This window comes from Arachis ipaensis, chromosome B04 (genome assembly GCF_000816755.2).
Source record: "Arachis ipaensis cultivar K30076 chromosome B04, Araip1.1, whole genome shotgun sequence".
NCBI lineage: Eukaryota > Viridiplantae > Streptophyta > Magnoliopsida > Fabales > Fabaceae > Arachis > Arachis ipaensis.
In genome coordinates this window covers 133,412,392-133,430,491 of record NC_029788.2, presented here as the reverse complement: position 1 = coordinate 133,430,491, position 18,100 = coordinate 133,412,392, and the positions used below count along the sequence as shown (strand labels likewise).

The window sequence follows — 18,100 nt, the reverse complement described above, 5'->3', positions numbered from 1 at the left end:
ATCATTTTCTGCTCTAACTTTTTCTTTGAATATTGGGTCGAAATTCTGTTTCTTATTTACTTTATTATATTCTTACATTTGATCAAATTATTCTTTTTCTTAAATTTTATATTCTTACATTTGATCCAACTTGTTTTTTTCCTTAAATATTATAGTATTTTCTTGTTTTAATAATGATATTTATCTTGCAGTGGATATTACTAATATTAGCCTATTTTCACCTTGATTCGGAATTCCGCTGTCTTGTACACCCCAAAAAGAGAATTTGTAGTTACAAAGGCACTTCAATAATATACCTATTTTATGCATCCATGATGCATGTTATTTATATAATTTTCCTGATGTAACGACTTTGCGCCTTTATAAGGTCTTAACCAGATATTAAATAGTATTTAATATTTATACGATTTTTTATCTAGTCATTTTGGCGTTTCTCTTGATTTTTAATTTTTTATCATTATATTTTAATTCTCTTCGTTTATTTTTTTTGTTGTCAAGAACTGAACCAATAATCTGGCCCAAACAGAAACCCATGGTCAATCCAAAAAAAATCCAAAAATCCGATCTGGTTGAACCCCTTTGTCTGCACCTTTGTCTTTTAATCCAGAGAAGTTTTTTTTGCGCTTATTGGGGAATATTGAAGAAAGCCCAAGTTTCTCCTATTTCTATATTCACTTTTGAATTGCTTAGCCCACTTCCATTCTTTTCACTTTTATATTCTACTATTTTTTCTTTTAGTTTTGTCATAATCCTTTCTAATTCTAACTCTCTGGTAAATTTATTTTCATTTTCTTCTCTTCTTTTTTTATTTATCAGCTGATTTTTGGGATATTCCTTACCTGCTCTTTTATAAGGATTTCATCTCCCATAACGTCCTGCACTTTCCATGAACCTACTCCCTCCACTGCAGCACCTCTCCCTCGTTCATTTACTATTTACTTTCTTCAGAGTCTTGTACTTCCTCCACTTTTCTTTTGTTGTTTGTGTACTCACACGCCATTATTTCTGCCCTTTGCCATCTTGAACTGCTTCCTTCTTCCTCCATTTCAGTCCTTGTTCCTAATGATCTTACCTGTGCAACTCCAAGTCCAGGTATGTATCTTGGCTCCTTTAGGTTCTATATTGCCATAGCAGTTGGATTTTTACAATATTTTTTACCATAGTTGAGACAATAGCTATCTTGGATTCTTTTATATTTGAACTTCACCAGAATTATTGGTTGATTTCTTCTTGTCATCCAAAAACTAGTGGGAAGAGGCTTTGGTATATTCATTGCAACTCTAACCCTCAGAAAGGTCCTCTGCATCACATTATCTTTTCTTGGATTTTCAACTTCTTCTACTATTCCCATTCTATTGCCAATATTTCTTGTTGTGGGACTCCATGTATCTGTACCCATATCATCATGTAGTCATGTTTAATCTCATAAATCGCTTCTCTTTGTGTCCACAGTTGGAGATTAAGAAGATGCCCTCTAATGCTCCATGGTCCTCCTTTAAGCAACTCAATCCCTCTTCTTTCATCTTTAATAGTGATCAGAAATTTATTTTTTCCTACTTCAAATATTGGAGTATCTTTTTGCAGGTACCTACTCCCTTGTTGTCTTCCTGCCAACATATAACTCATCCCGACGAGAAGTTTAAAGACATTCATCGACGGACGAACTATACACCGGCCAAACTCAGCAAGAACACCTAATTTTATTTCTTTGTAATTTTACACCGGTGTTATGAGAGTTTGTTTTAGAATAAATAATTGTTAGTTTTGTTATTTTTTAATTATTAGGCTTAATATTTGTTCAATCTATATTATCATCTATGCTGTTATATATTTACGCTTTGTTATGATTTACACCACTACTTAGTATCTTTAAAAGCATTATAATCTAAATCTATTATCAAACTTGAGGAAGAAAATGTCGTTTTAAATATTAATATTGATCTATTCTGTTATATATTAAGTAAAAATTGTAGTTTACTCTTTTAATTATTAGGCTTAATATGTGTTCAATCTATATTATCTATTCTGTTATATATTTACGCTTTGCTATGATTTACACCACTACTTAGTATCTTTAAAAGCATTATAATCTATTATCAAACTTGAGGAGGAAAATGTCGTTTTGAATATTAATATTGATCTATTGCTATCAATCTAATAATCACAGTGTCACAACATCAATATCAATGTCAATGTCAAGAGGTGGGGCTTATCAATATTAATGATTTGCTATCATTAATAAATTCATAGTTACAGAATTATAGAGGGAGGCCAAAGATATATGAAGAATATTAAAAATTTACTATAAACATTCATATGCTCAAAGAATAATTTCCAAAATTTGAAGAACACTGAGAAAACGTAAAAAATTAAAACACTTAAATTAGTGTCGAATGAGAACAAAATTTTGTTAGTGATTCTACGCTACTTGTGTGCAGCATAATGCGAAATACTTGCACTTGAATATTTATAATAATGAAATAATACAATTGTGCAGGTGATTTGTTGCTATATAGAATGCAATTGCAAAGAAAAAGTAGAAAACAAAATGTGTTCGGTGCGCTAAAGCATTGTCAACATATTTTTTGAGTCATGGATATTTTGATGTCCAAGGTTATAATCTCCTTCCATGGATGGTTTGTCTAAACTAAAAAATGTAGGTTGAGGAGGCAGTGTAGTAGTAGTAACAGGAGGAAGAGGAAGAGAAGCATCCATGTTAATATCATTCTCATTTTCGCTACCACCAGAAGTGCTCTCCTCTTCAGGAGTTTGACTTTGAAGAGAGCCTTCCTCGTTCTCATCCATTTCCGGAAGCTGTTGTTGCAATGGCAGCATAGCAGCATTATTATTATTGTTGCGTTTCTGGCGATAATCTTCCATTTCTGCTTTGTACCTCTCTTTATCCTTTAAAGCCTTCTCTTGATATACCTGAACACACATATACATGTCAGTTAAGCTGCTAGTTAATATATTTTATGACAAACTAATAATTATTAAGTGTTGTCTTAATTAGCTTACTAATCTTTCGGGATCTTTTAACTTGTTCCAAAGTTCACCAATGATCCTACTAATCTCTCTGTCCTTGGCTTGGTGTAGTGGTTTTAGTCTTGCATGTTGCTCAGCAAAGAAGAAATTGTAGCCACTTCTGTTAGGTTTTGGATGAGCAGGATCCCTCCTTTTGATCTCTGATTTCTTCCTACGACGACGACGGTGGACAACACCCAATGAAGAATTACAATTATTGTTGGTGTTCTTGGCCATAACACTCTGAAATGCTCCCTGTGGATGTGGATGTGGATGTGGATCCTGATAAAGTACACCTTTCAGCACCTCTGAACCTATTGAAACTGTAATCAGATATCCACTTTCAAATTTTGCATCGATCACTCCAACTACTGCTGCAGATCCTTGAGATGATTCGGCAGTAGCATCAACCCTTGAATGTTGGAAGCCAAGACAAGGCTGTGAAAATTGTGCTCTTTGCACAACATCTGACAAATTGAAGTGAAGTTACTATTTTTGTACTATATATATACATATATATATAAACAAGCTATAGCTATACACACCAGCAGTAGAAGAAGCAGTTAAAGTAGGGTTCCATCCAGTTGCGGCTCTAAAGTAGTAAATTTGTTCATAGTGGTAAAGTAGTGAAGAGTAGTACTTGCGCAACACAAAAGAAGCATTTGTAGCTGTTGATGGAAAGTTGAAAGTTTGAGTTACTTCTTTCCATCTTCTCTCTTTGATAATCTGCAACACACACCAAACTACGCTCGGAAATTAAAGTTGCAAGCTACCTAATTAATACAAATTGTCCACGAAAAACATAACAATTTCGCTAGGGAGACAATGAGGAATCTAAACAATTTCATTTTTTATTCCATTATTCACATTATTTAGTATTCTCATTGTCTCCCTACACTTTTCCAAAAGCTAATGGTACCTTCTCAATCCCTCCTCGAGAAGTCACTTCAATGAAGAGGTGAAACAGATCCAGTTCTTTTCCTCCAATAATGGGTATCCTACAACAAATAAAAATATAAAATAGACATGCATGATGAGTATTAAACCACCAAATATGTTTCATCATGCCATACATGAAAACTAATTAGAAATGTTTCTTACATGAACTTGGTTCCCATATCAGCATGGAGCTTCTCTAGAGTACTCATGAAAAGCTTGGGATTCGTTGTAACCTCCTCATACTTTGCAAGTGGTGCAGGATTTTGGTGAGAGTTCCAAGTCATAGTAGTGGCGGGTAATGGCATGTTACTCACACAAGATGTTGATGCCATTTGAATACACAACTCCTTCAAAGATCATATATATGTCTGCTAACTGCTATCATCATTTAAATCACAAAAGTCAACAAAGCCTTGCATACATCAAAATCACTCTGCAAATTAACACTTGATGAACAAATCCACAACCATCAATTAAGGCCTGATGAACAACTCTATAATATCGATCAAGGTAAAAGTACTATAAAAAGGAAGAGAGAAGGGGCTAAAACATATATAGCTAGAGAACACATTTTACAAAACGTATATGCTATAAGTGAAGTTGGACATTCATATGATAACACTCTTAAGACAAAGGACGAAGTATATATAGGTGATCACAGATAAAAACTTCTCAGTGTGATGTTATGTACGTTATTAGTTCATGTTTGGTTAATGCTGCTTTCTTGTTTTTGGTATTCATGAAATAACAACGTTGACAAAGAAAAGAGAGTGAGTAAATAAAATAACGCACGTAGTTAAACAAAAGCAAACATGACAATGAGGAAACCCAATGACAGAAAGAGGCATGGATATATAGATGTCAAAATGTGAAAGATATAATGAAAACTTACCAAAGAATAACTGGGAATTGAGGAATCTTATGATGCAAATGAATGAAATGATATAGGGCAAAAAGAAATAAACCAAGTATTATAAACTAGGTCTTTTAATATCCGTTATTCTCTGTATTTTTGTTTATAGATGGTTGGAATGAATGATGAAGAACCTTTAAGTAGAGATAGTTTATATATACCCACTTGAAATTTTGACCTCATTAAGTTAGAAATTCATGGGATTATTATGGCTTTGTTCCTGTTGGCCTTAATTAGGAGCAAAGTCTGAATTTATATTTATCATATGTTTATGAAAGCTCTTCCTCTATAATAGTAAATTCAGAACAAATAAGAATAAATAGAAAATTAATGTGAGGGTGAAATGAAATAGCAAAAATAACGTGTCATGTTGACTTCCCGTTTGAAACGGCCCAATTTGTGAAACTAATCAAAATGGAAACAAAGGGATAAAAGTTAAAGTTGAGCATAAAAATAAGCGATAGATGAGAAATATATGTATCAGATACATTGGATCAGAGTATTTCATATTTATAGCCAACAATCATTTATCATTTATTTATATAATTTCTATGAATTTGGATTTGGAATTAGTCCATCACATACCACCTTTCTCGCCTATCCTTTTCTCTCCACCATAATCTTCTTCTATTTTCCCTTTTCTTCATTCGTTCAAATTTTGTGAGCTCCAACTTGTAACTTCTCGTTTATCATTTTAATTATATTTTCATCTTTATCTTTATATACAATGATCCACATACATATGCCTCGTCACTTAGTTAAATCTAAGTCGCGATCTGCATCAACATTGGCTTAATTTTTCTAAGGGTAAAGTATCATTTTTGTCCTAATATTTGGGGTAAGTCTTATTTGTGTCCCTAACGTTCTATTTGTTTCCTTAACGTTTATAAAAGTGATTCAATGTTATCCTACTACCAATTATACTAACAAATCAGATTATATTTTTCAATTATTCTCATTTAGATGTATTCATTCTCAATTAGGTCTCACTTGAATGTGGTCGATTTTAATATTATACCTACTATTTATGTTTAGATTCAATTATGTCACTAGAAAAGTTAATTATGTAAATGTTGTATAAATTAGTTTCAACATTTGATGAACTATTTTTCGGAATAGATGATCGATTCTATCTCAGACATTTGTATTCTAACTTTAAGAAGAGATTTTTAAAAATAAAAAAAGCGCTCATGAAGTGTAATTGATGGCGGGATAACATTAAATTACTTTTACAAACGTTAAAAATATAAATAGGACGATTTAAACGTTAAGAACGCAAATAAAATTTACCACAAATATTGAGGAAAAAAACAATGCTTTACTCTTTTTCTAATGATGCTATCAATTTATCTTTGATGTTATATATTTCTCTTTAGGTATGTATCCCGTGAAACAAAGGCATAACTTAAAATTTAATTAAGGGAAAGATAAGTGGTACAAAGCTAAAAAACTTACTGCAAAAATTTATTTATTTAAGATAACAAAAATATCATGTAAGCACTCAAATTAATTACTAAAATTAGTTATTATATATTTATATATAAATATATAATAACTAATTTTAATATTATACCTAACATAATTAATTAGGATAGTGATTTAATGATATAAAATGAAAATCTATTATTTCATCTCTTCTTTTAAAAAATTCAAAATGTACTAAATTCCAATTTATATACCTCGGGCGAAATCCCTTAAGTTTTAATTGAAATATTTATGTGCAAGATTTAAATTTGCGATAATCTTATTAGGTAAATAAAATAACTATTGAATTAAAATTGGCAAACAGAGATAATATTTAAAATAGTTTGTGAAAAATAGTTCATTGGTATCTAAAAAATAAAATCAATTTAATTAATCCTCTAAAAATAATATAGTTCGTTGTTTTATTTTTTTATCACTTCCAGTTATTTTTGTCGTTAAGCACTGATGAACTAAAATAGAAATGAAATCTCAACACATACACTTCAAAACAACGTAGTTTTAATAATTTTTTCAAATGTAATCTCTTAACATATAATTTTTATATAGCACAAAGAAATAATATAAAAAATATTAAATAATACAAAATTAAACTAAAAAAAATAATTTAAAAAAAATCTATTTTTATTTGCTTCCAAAACAAAGAGTTAGTTCATTATAGAAAAGAAAATTAGGTACTAATTTTAGATAGTAAAATCTTATTTAATCCTATGACATTATCCATCAAAATTATTCTTATTTTGATTGGAGAATTAAACTCTCATTGTACGCACAAGTTGTTAGTGGTGATTCTTCTACTTGAGCCAATTGATTTTAAGGTTTTATAATGTATTCGATTACATTTTAATCTCTCGCATACCTTTATTTTTATTTCTAATAAAATCATTCACGTAAGTATATTTATTTCAAACTAAACCTAAACAATATAAAGATTAATAATCTCATCAGTGAGAACTGAGAAGTTATCTGTGAGTTGAAATCTTAAAAACAAATGCACACAAACACACACGAAATTCAACTAATCCAAAAGCCATTTAAATTAAATATGATCAAACGTGAACTTGTTCGGATCGGATCACAAGTAAACTTTCAAAGTTATAATTTTCATTCTATGTTTGGAGTGTTCCACACTATTTAATGTTGGAAAGCAATTATTTATGTTTAGTACATAAAGAACTAATGTTAGAATGGTTGAATCATTGAATGAAGAATCTTCCAAAAATATAAAAGCATCAAACAATTCGATATAGATTTGTTTAAATTTGATCCATATATAATAATAATTATTTAAAAAGAGGAAATCAAGAATTTGTATTGTAAAAATATAAAATTTAACTCTACAATTATTCACAGGCAAGATTTGTTAAATCAAAAGAGTAAAACATGGTTATTTATACCAAAGAAAAGAGAAATAAGAAAAGAATGATGATTGTGTTGTGAAGATTTAAGGAGGAGATAGCCCTTAATAAGGGAAAAATAAAAGCTAGTCTTACATCGCCATCCCGTTACTTACAGTTTAGTAAATAGTAAATACAGTAGTATACTGGAATCTGGATGTCTGGATAGATTTGAGTTTTTGACTGTTTTCAACAAAAACAAAGTGGGTGAGGTCCACCAGGAAAAAAAATATAATTCTAAGATTTCATTTCATTTCACAAAAATATCATTCCATTTTTTGTATTCCAAAATTTTNTTTCCTCACCCTTCAAACCCTAACCCTAATTCTCCTATTATACACAGAGCCATCAGAATCATCGTTTCTTCAATATCCCTTCCGTAAACTTGCAATCTCAGCTATGAAACTCGTCTCTGATCTCTCGTGACGCATATGACGATCGAGGTTATCGGCGCCGTGAAAACCGATTGCATGGGTTTGGAGAATGCCGGAGCTTCGTAGTGGACCGCGGCGTGGTCGTGCTCAGGTAGGCCGTAGAATCGCTGAACCACCGTCTCCGGCGGCCAACTACGTGAAGACTCGAGCTGCGGTCGCCAGGGCGGCTGCGGCAGCGGCGACGGTGGCCGAGGAGAGGCCCAGGACCCGCTTGGCGGCGAACATCATTGAATAATGCTGCACTGGTCGATAACTTGTTGCTTGTTTTTGTTTTGATATGTTTTCATTCGGCAGGTTCAAGTGGGAGGATCACCTGTCTACAAGGTGGATAGGAAGCTGGGCAAAGGTGGCTTTGGTCAAGTCTTTGTTGGCCGTCGAGTTACCGGGGGTAATGATCGTACTAGTGGCCCTGGGGCTACTGAGGTAATCCTCTCTTTATATACCTACCCGAGGGTTCGCTTAACGATTTTTTTTAGTTTTCAACAAATGTATGTGCTCAATTTGTTTGACATCTTTCTCATTTCAGGTGGCTCTAAAATTTGAACATAGGAATAGTAAAGGCTGTAATTATGGCCCTCCTTATGAGTGGCAAGTTTACAAGTAGGTACTCTATTTAGTGTTAATACTATTATTATTATTTAGTATGTTACATATGTCGTGAGCTGGTTTGCATTATTATATGATTTATGTTTTAGTAAAATTGCCTGAGATTTGGTCGTTTGTGTTTTGTTGAAAGCACCCTTGGTGGCAGTCATGGAATACCAAAGGTACACTATAAAGGAAGACAAGGAGAATATTATGTAATGGTATGATATAATCTACACAACGATCATCATATTTTCTTTTTGCCAACTTAAACATTTGACAATTTATATATATGTATGTATATTGCAGGTTATGGACATGCTTGGTCCAAGCTTGTGGGATGTGTGGAACTCTTCAAGCCAGGCGTGAGTATAATCCACCTTCATGATTGTATCTTCTTTTATGCAATAAGTAATTGTTATTTCTCTGACCTCCCTTTTTCTTTCTTCTTGTCTCTTGTATGTGTAGGATGCCTGCAGAAATGGTTGCATGTATAGCTGTTGAGTCCTTGTCAATCCTGGAGAAAATGCATTCAAGAGGGTATGATATTTTGCAGATGCTTTTTGCATTCAATGGTTCTCTTTGTGATTTGTTATAATTGAGTTAGTTTTTATATGTTATATTTGTTTTGTTGTTGTTGTTGTTTTTCATCATAGATATGTGCATGGAGATGTAAAGCCAGAGAACTTTTTACTAGGCCAGCCAGGGACACCACAAGAGAAGAAATTGTACCTTGTTGACCTTGGATTAGGTTAGCAATTTTATTTCAAGGGTGGAATTTCTTATTTACCCTCTTTCCTTTATATTTTCTTACATATAACATGTTGCAGCAACAAAGTGGAGAGACACCTCCAGTGGGCAGCATGTTGAATATGATCAACGTCCAGATATGTTTAGGTTTCCTTTTTTGCCTCCTTTTACTACTTAATTTTATTTTTCATTTTAAATTCTCCACACACACACATACACCCATAAATAAATATATACACACACATGCAATGTTTTAGTTCTTATCTGTTTATCAACTTTCTTGATGATTTGATTATCTATAAAAATTCTTTAGAGGGACTGTTCGATATGCAAGTGTTCATGCTCACTTGGGAAGAACTGCTAGTAGAAGGGATGATCTTGAATCTCTGGCATATACACTCATCTTCCTTCATAAAGGGCGGTTACCATGGCAAGGTTATCAGGTATATGCTGTTTTAACATATTCTTATCAACTCTTTGCTGTGGCAATTGACTTTCTTTTCTTAGGATGTTAATCTTGTTTTGCCTTCTCTGTTAGGGTGATAACAAGTCCTTCCTTGTTTGCAAAAAGAAGATGGGAACATCTCCAGAGATGCTCTGTTGCTTCTGCCCTCCTCCTTTTAGGCAATTTCTTGAGATTGTAGTGAACATGAAATTTGATGAAGAACCAAACTATTCCAAGCTAATCTCTCTTTTTGATGGTATGCTTGGTCCAAATCCTGCATTGCGGCCGATTAACACTGAAGGTGCTCAAAAGGTACTCATGATAGCATAATCTCAGGGGATGTTATATTCGGCTCTATCTTCTATATATTTTATTCTTTTGGTGGGTCTTTGTGTACATCATGATCATTTATTCCGCAATCAAAATTAATCAGGTTGGGCAAAAGCGGGGTAGATTGAATATTGAGGACGAGGATGATTCACAACCCAAAAAGAAGGTTCGTTTGGGGGTTCCTGCTACACAATGGATTTCAGTTTACAATGCCAGACTACCAATGAAACAAAGGTAGATCTGCCCTTTAACCTGGCTTTTATTTTTGATATGATGGCTTTTATTTACCAACGTACAAAGTTGTCCTGTGGTTGGCATATAAACCTAATTAACTTCAATGGGATTAAAAAGACAAATAGGAGAAATCCAATAAATAATAGGAAACTATAAATTGACTACACTATTTCAGGAAACTAGTCAAACTACTCATCATGTGATATCTAAGTTAATCAAATGAGATATTCGAAAATAATTCAAAATGTATACCTTCAACATCAGCAATCAAATGTCCATGTAGAATAAATTTAAATTTATTCCTTGCACTTAATTCACTAATGTGTAATTAGACTTTCCAAACAAAGAAGTCTTTTTTTTGGATTGTATTGCCTGAACCTTTAATGTCAAGTCAGTTCTTTAATATCATTGTTCAGTATTAATTACATCTAAATGACGGTGTCCCTATATGTTTGGTAGTTTATTGTGGAGCACTTCTGAACTGGAAGTGGTTCTCTTTTTTAGTTCATTAAATTCAATGCATTCTTGGCTGAAATTCAACGTATTCTTTCGTTGCTTGGATATTCCTTTTCCTTTTGTGTATTGATGTGGTTTGGTTGATGAAGGCCTTATTTTTCTTCATCTGTGCAATAATGTTAAGCTATTACCTAGAAGAGATGTGACCATGACCACTACCAGGTTTTGAACTTTGAATTGGTTGTGTACTAGGTATCACTATAATGTAGCTGATGCAAGACTAGCACAGCATGTTGAGAGAGGGATTGCAGATGGCCTTCTTATTAGTTGTGTTGCATCTTGTTCCAATCTCTGGGCGCTTATTATGGATGCTGGAACTGGTTTTACAACTCAAGTTTACAAGTTGTCACCATTTTTCTTGCACAAGGTGAATTTGTATGTTATATGTTGTATTTGCCTAAAACTCCATTCTCTATTTTCAACTTTTGAAGTTTATCCATGAGACTCTGCTTCTATTTAGGAATGGATTATGGAGCAGTGGGAAAAGAACTATTATATTACTTCAATAGCTGGCGCTAATAATGGAAGCTCTCTTGTGGTGATGTCAAAAGGTCTGTTTATTTGTTAAGTAACAAATGATAAATATGAATTTGTACTTCTCTCCAAAGGTTATTCATGTTATCAAATACCATGGAAGATTTAATGTTTCATTGCTTGATTTTTATTTCTGAGATCTTATTTTAAATTTAGGTTTTTGGCTATAATTTGGTCTCTCAGTTCATATATGGATTCTACCTTTTTTATTGATAGATCATAGAAGGATTATAATTATACAATTATCTTTTATGACTTACGGCCTAATGTCCACAGGCACGCAGTACACACAACAATCATACAAAGTAAGTGATTCTTTCCCCTTCAAATGGATAAACAAGAAGTGGAGAGAAGGTTTTCATGTCACCTCGATGGCCACTGCCGGAAGTCGCTGGGGTGTTGTTATGTCTAGAAATGCTGGATTCAGTGATCAGGTTTGTTGACAAAAGTGTTGGATGGTTTGGATTTAATGATTCTTCTGTTTTATGTGAGCATTTGTTGTAGAGCTTCTGTTCACTATGTTTTTGGTATTTTTTTTAAGTGCTATTACTTCATGGTTTTTGTTGCAAAGTGATACTGAAAGCCTCCAAAGAATTTGGCCCAATTTTACCAGATTCAAGTATTGTTAGTTAAGTTGAATCAGACAATTAGTAATGTTCTGGCTTTATTTACAAAATGCAGTCCCAGATTTGGCTTTATTAACAAACATACATTGGTTTCTTTTTATCTGGTCAAGTTAGACTTCAACTACAAATCTGATAACTTATTCTTGGTTCAAATGTGTTTATAGTTTAAATGATTTAATATGGTTATTGCTCACTTTCTCTTATGTAGATGAGCACTTCTTTTTCTGTCTAAATATATTGAAAAATTATTTTGCCGGAAAACTCTTGCTTTTGAGCTGCTGTTGTCTGCACGTTGTATTATCTTTGTGCGTTTAGACTTAACTCTTGTCATCCATGTTATCAATGTAGGTTGTTGAGCTTGATTTTCTCTATCCTAGTGAGGGCATCCACAGACGATGGGATAATGGTTACAGGATTACAGCAACTGCTGCTACATGGGATCAATCTGCTCTTATATTAAGTATTCCAAGGCGCAGGCCAGGTGATGAAACTCAGGAAACACTACGCACATCTCAATTTCCCAGCACACACGTTAAGGTATAGTTTGTCGTGTGAGTAATTCATAAGGTTAAGTTACACTGTTAGTTCAGAAAAGTTTTACATAGACATCGGGTCTTACTAATGCAAAAGACTATTGACGGGTTTGTTTGCATAAGCAATGTATTACTCATAATTGATAATGAGACTGACTCATTTTGGTTCTGTTTGTGTTCAGGAAAAATGGTCAAAGAACCTTTATCTTGCTTGTTTGTGCTATGGGCGCACTGTATGCTGATATCTTCAACAGATCAAAGCATTGATTGATTTGGAATAGAATCATATTTTCTGCTTGTGTTTAGTTGTGCAAGCAGGAAACTGTATCTTCGGCTGTTATATAGTGTTGTTGTTCTCTCCCATTCTATTGTAAGTTCTTTGCGTGGGGGATGTGTTTAATGTTAATCTATACAGCTTAGCTTTATGCTCCTCCAATATGTATATGTAGGTGTTACCAAAATTTTTGTATGATTTTCAAGAAAGATTGATGACCCAATAATAGAGACGGCTAATAAGAAAATACAATTGCTTGTACGGATAACGCTCTTTGTGAATGAAGGGTTTAAGCCAATCATAATGAGTTAATAACTAGAATTTAAATCCAAAACAGAGAGTTTACTCCTCTTGCAAAGCACGCACGCCCATAGCCTTCCAGTAGGCCTCCATTGTTTTACAGCCCCGCCCCCTTTCCTTGTTCAGGCGAGGGATGCAGATAGAAGATGTGTTATGTTTGCTAGAGTGATGAACGTTTAGGCTGCGTTTGTTTCTGAGAACAAGACAAGGCATTGAGAACAGGATAGGACAAGACAGTGAAGGACAGAGACATAAAATTTTGTATTGTATTCTGTTTGGTGATAAATTAGAACAAATTATGAAAATTTAAATTTTTTTTATTTAAAAAATTTGAGCTGAAAAATATAATTATGAAAAATTAATAAGAATAATGAAAGAAAAAATGAAAAATAAGTTGTGTCTCTTGTTAGTGTTTCCGTGTCTTTTCTGTCAGGATGAACATAAAATACATTAATTCTGTGTCTCTGGACATATTGTTTCTGTTCATATCTCTTCTGTCAAACACGACTTTGTATTTTTGTGTTTCTGTTTCAGTGTCCTGTCTTTTGAGCCTTAGGCCCCCAAAAAAAACACGTTTAAAAAAAGGACTGATTGAAAGCAAGGAAACAACTAATCTTTTTAATAAATGTAAGGGTAAAAAACAATCATACAAAAATAATCATAAGAAGAAGAAAGAACTGAATTTTGAAGCTAAGAAATGGAGAAGGAGAATGGATGGAGGACCTTGAGACCTTGGCCAGCTTTGCGGTTATGTTTTATAAGAGATTGTACAAAGAGGAAGTTGCTGTTGCACAACCACTCCCTATGCATAACTCCTACCCTCCCCTACAAGAAGACATAAAGAAGAACATGGATTCAATGCCCACCCATGAAGAGATCAAAAGAGCCTACTTTAATATTGGTTCCTTGAAAGCGCCGAGAGCAGATGGATTCCTAGCAGCTTTCTACAAAGATTAGTGGGATTGCGTGAAGATGAATGTGTTCAACCGGGTGGAGATGTATTGGAAAGAACTTGAGTTAATCAAGAACCTCAATAGCACCTTAATTACCCTTATCCCGAAGGTCCCAACCCCTGAATTTATATACCAGTTTCGGCCAATCTCCTTATGTAACGTAAGTTATAAGGGGATCTCTAAGATTATTGTGGAAAGAATTAAATCTGCGCTAACAGATAGAATAGCCCCTCAGCAATCAAGTTTTGTTCTAGAAAGGAAGATATAAGACAATATTCTGATTGCGAAGGAGCTAACCCATATTATGAAAAAGTGTAAAGGAAAAAAGGGGTACATGGCTATCAAGTTTGATTTTGAGAAAGCCTAAGACAGGTTCGGTGGTCTTTTTTGAAGTCATGCCTACAAGAGTTTAACCTCCCGGACAAGTTGGTGGAGATTATGATGGAATGTGTTACATCAGTGTCCTACAACCTCCTTTGGAATGGGAAAAAGATTGAAGAATTTGTACTCACAAGGGGTCTCCGACAGGGAGATCCAATCTCCTCCTATTTGTTTGTTATCGTTATGGACAAGCTATCACAGTTGATTGAAGAATATGTATCTAAAGGAAAGTGGATTCCTATAACAGCGGGGAAACAAGGATCAGCTATCTCTCACCCACTCTTTGCAGATGACCTCCTTGTCTTTGTGGAGGCGAACACTGAACAGATTGCTACTGTTTTGAGAATCATTAATAAATTTTGTGATGCGTCAGGGCTGAAGGTTAGTAATGAAAAAACTGCTATGATCTTCTCAGCCAATGTGAGGAATGAGGTCAGGAGGGAAATAAAAAACATATGCCATTTCTAAGAAAATCAATGCTTGGGAAAGTACCTTGGTGCAATGATCTCTAATCATTGCAAAGGAAAAGAGAAATTCAAACATGTTTTGCTAAGGGTTCAAGGAAAGCTAAAAGGGTGGAAAAGTTAGTGCCTCTTCCTAGTTGGGAGAACAACACTAGCCAAAGCGGTTCTAAACCCTTTGGCGAATTATGAGATGCAGCAATCAATTTTACCTAAAGATATCTGTAATGAATTAGAGAAAGCGCAGAGGAGATTTATTTGGGGAAGTTGCCAATAGCAGAGGCGCATGCATCATGTTGTGTGGAAAACCCTATGTCTACCAAAGGCGCAAGGTGGGCTTGGATTTAAGAAGTTGTAGGAAATGAATATCGCCTTTATGATGAAGGTTCTTTGGCGCCTAATGATAGAGTCAAAGGCGTTGTGGGTAAGAGTAATTACACATAGTAATGAAGGCACCAAAAAGGGCTTGATAAAGACAGAGAAGAGTGGAAATTTCTCTCAAACCTAGAAGGACCTGATGAGGATCTAGCCCTTAATGAGAGACAATTGTAGCTGGATTATTGTGGATGGGGAGAGGGCTCTCTTCTGGAAGGATTCTTGGATTGCTAAATCAAAAAGTCTTATTAATGAAACTATTAGTCAGGATCCAAAGGAGCTAGAAATGGCCAAGGTTAAGGATTATGTGAATGTGAGAGAAGAATGGAACACAGAGATCATGGAGCCGTTTCTTGAAAATAGTACCATACAAAATTCTAACCAGGCATAACACAGAAGTAAACAAGGTTTTGCAGTCAATATGGCGCTGAAAAGGACCAGAAAGAGTCCGTACATTTACTTGGCAATTGGCCCATGGAAGATTTCTAACTGCAAAGAGGAAGGCCATAATGATGAGAATAACGCCCTTTTGCCACAAGTGCCCCCGATTGGAAGAAACTATCCTCCATGCCTTGAGGGATTGTCCACAAGCTGCTACAGTATGGGGTAAGTTAATTCAGCTCAGCACTGTTATGAGGTTCCTAACCATAACTCTAGAAGAGTGGATAGAGCTGAACCTATCACAAGAAATGGGGAGAAACAATCAGTTTGAATGGAGAGATGTTTTTATGGTAGGATGCTAGTGGTTATGGAAGTGGAGGAACATGGAAGTGCACAATCCTAGCTATAACAGACCAATTAATGCTATTCAGATCATTAGAGAAAGCATAACTAATTTCAAGAAAGCCTTTGAAAAGACTTACCTCTTCGCAGAGCGCAAAGCATCCAAAAAATCTATATCAACTTGGCAGCCATCCCCAGCTGGTTGGGTTAAGTTGAACACTGATGGATCCACTCACCATCAAAGTAAGAAAAGTGGATGTGGAGGCTTACTACGGACCAACAATAGAGAATGGGTTGGAGGCTTCATGGCATGTTTAGGTGACTGCTCTCCAGCAGAGACAGAGCTCTAGAGTGTAATCCATGGGTTACACATGGCCACGGATCTGGGAATGAGGGGACTAGAGGTTGAGGTTGATTCAGTAGAAATTGTGGACATAATCAACAATTGTATCCACAATGATGAACACTACACTGAGGCAGTAATAGAGGTTGCTAAACTTAGGAGGAGTCCTTGGGAGTTAGTCTTCAAACATATCAATAGAAAAGCTAATCGGTTGGCTGATTGGTTGGCAAAGGAAGCCATAAGGAAGAAATGTGCTTTCAGATTCTTAGACTCTCTGCCTAAAGAACTCACTTCGATGTACTTTGATGATTTACAGGGGAAGGCTATGACCAATGTTAATGTCCCTGCCACCCCCTTTTAATTTTGTCCTTTTGTTTTCCACTTTTTCTTTTTTTTGGGCTTAGGCCCCCTCAATCACCAAAAAAAAAAAAATGTAAGGGTAAAATATTAAATTGGTCTCCTGCGTATTTTGTTTTGTTCCTTAAAGTTTAAAGTGTTCTATTTGAATTAAAAAAAGTTTCGTTTGGTTTCAATGTAGTCCCATTGTGAGATCAAAGTTAAATAATTAACAGAATGTCCTATATGACAGCAATATAAGAACAAGATCGATAATCTGGCACAAAATTAACCGTAGATGTATCAATACATTTATTTATCATTCTTCTTATAATTTAAATGAAAAATAAATGTATTGATGCATTCATGGTTGATTTTGTGCTTTTGGAGCTTGTACTTGTTCTTTAGATTATCGACTTTGTTCTTATACTGCTGTCATGTATGATATTCCGTTAATTATTTAACTTTAACCTCACGATAAAACTACATTAAAGTTAAATAAAACTTTTTTGGATTTAAATAGGACGTTAAACCTTAAAGACCAAAATAGAAATATGCTCAAACGTAGTACTTTACCCTAAATATAATTTATTGAAACCAAAAAATCTGATTCAAAATTCTTTGAAGATTTGAGTGTTAAATTTTTGTTTTATTTGTACATGCACATTAATATATATAGGTTGAAAAAAAAGATACATTTTTATATATAGCACCAAAGTTATTTAGATGTCCCAATTTTTAAATGAAAAATGTAGTTGATTTTGTGTGCCTAATTATTTTTCTCTTCTTTAACTTAGTTTACCTTTATGAGATTTCTATATATTAATTTAAAAAATATTTTTGTGTTATTGGGTGTTTTGAGGTTTAATTTGTCTTCTATTATATATATATTCGTGGCTACTTTTTTTAATTAAGAAAGTTTAAAATGTGTTATGTTCAATTATGAAAAAATAGTGTGTTTTTTATGAATATAGAGATAATTTTTTTTTAAAATTAAAATTCACAAATTAGAGGCTCAATTTTAATTTTGGAAACAAAACTTAAAGTCAAATTTGAGATAATAGAAAAATCTGAGCCTCAGATTTGTGTAAGTTGAAAATTTTTTTAAGGAATAAGCAAATTAGTAGGTTGGTTTTGTGAAAAAAAATTATAAATCACAAATCTCACCCTTATATTTATATTTTTTTTTTAAAAATTTAAAAAGTCAGATGT

At 33.8% G+C, this 18,100-nt stretch overlaps 2 protein-coding genes and 1 long non-coding RNA gene across 3 annotated transcripts; 1 reads left to right on the top strand and 2 right to left on the bottom strand.

The window, feature by feature from the left end:
- On the bottom strand, window positions 2,536-5,199 carry LOC107637484 (high mobility group B protein 15-like). Its single transcript, XM_016340896.2, has 6 exons — window positions 4,856-5,199; window positions 4,126-4,338; window positions 3,944-4,022; window positions 3,570-3,750; window positions 3,019-3,491; window positions 2,536-2,928 (listed from the first exon to the last, which is right to left on the bottom strand). Exons 2-6 carry the CDS (start codon window positions 4,293-4,295, stop codon window positions 2,563-2,565), a joined length of 1,269 nt encoding a protein of 422 aa, XP_016196382.1. The 5' UTR covers window positions 4,296-4,338; window positions 4,856-5,199; the 3' UTR covers window positions 2,536-2,562.
- Window positions 8,462-13,211, top strand: LOC107635765 (casein kinase 1-like protein HD16). The gene is made up of 15 exons (XM_016339334.2): window positions 8,462-8,612; window positions 8,716-8,789; window positions 8,926-8,995; window positions 9,084-9,139; window positions 9,243-9,314; window positions 9,431-9,525; window positions 9,605-9,671; window positions 9,838-9,967; window positions 10,063-10,281; window positions 10,403-10,533; window positions 11,242-11,416; window positions 11,510-11,600; window positions 11,860-12,017; window positions 12,558-12,746; window positions 12,925-13,211. The coding sequence occupies exons 3-15, from the start codon at window positions 8,993-8,995 to the stop codon at window positions 12,982-12,984; spliced, it is 1,446 nt and encodes a 481-aa protein (XP_016194820.1). The 5' UTR covers window positions 8,462-8,612; window positions 8,716-8,789; window positions 8,926-8,992; the 3' UTR covers window positions 12,985-13,211.
- LOC107635766 lies at window positions 13,981-17,164 on the bottom strand. Its single transcript, XR_001619295.2, has 2 exons — window positions 16,350-17,164; window positions 13,981-16,163 (listed from the first exon to the last, which is right to left on the bottom strand). It is a non-coding gene; the product is annotated as an uncharacterized LOC107635766 (long non-coding RNA).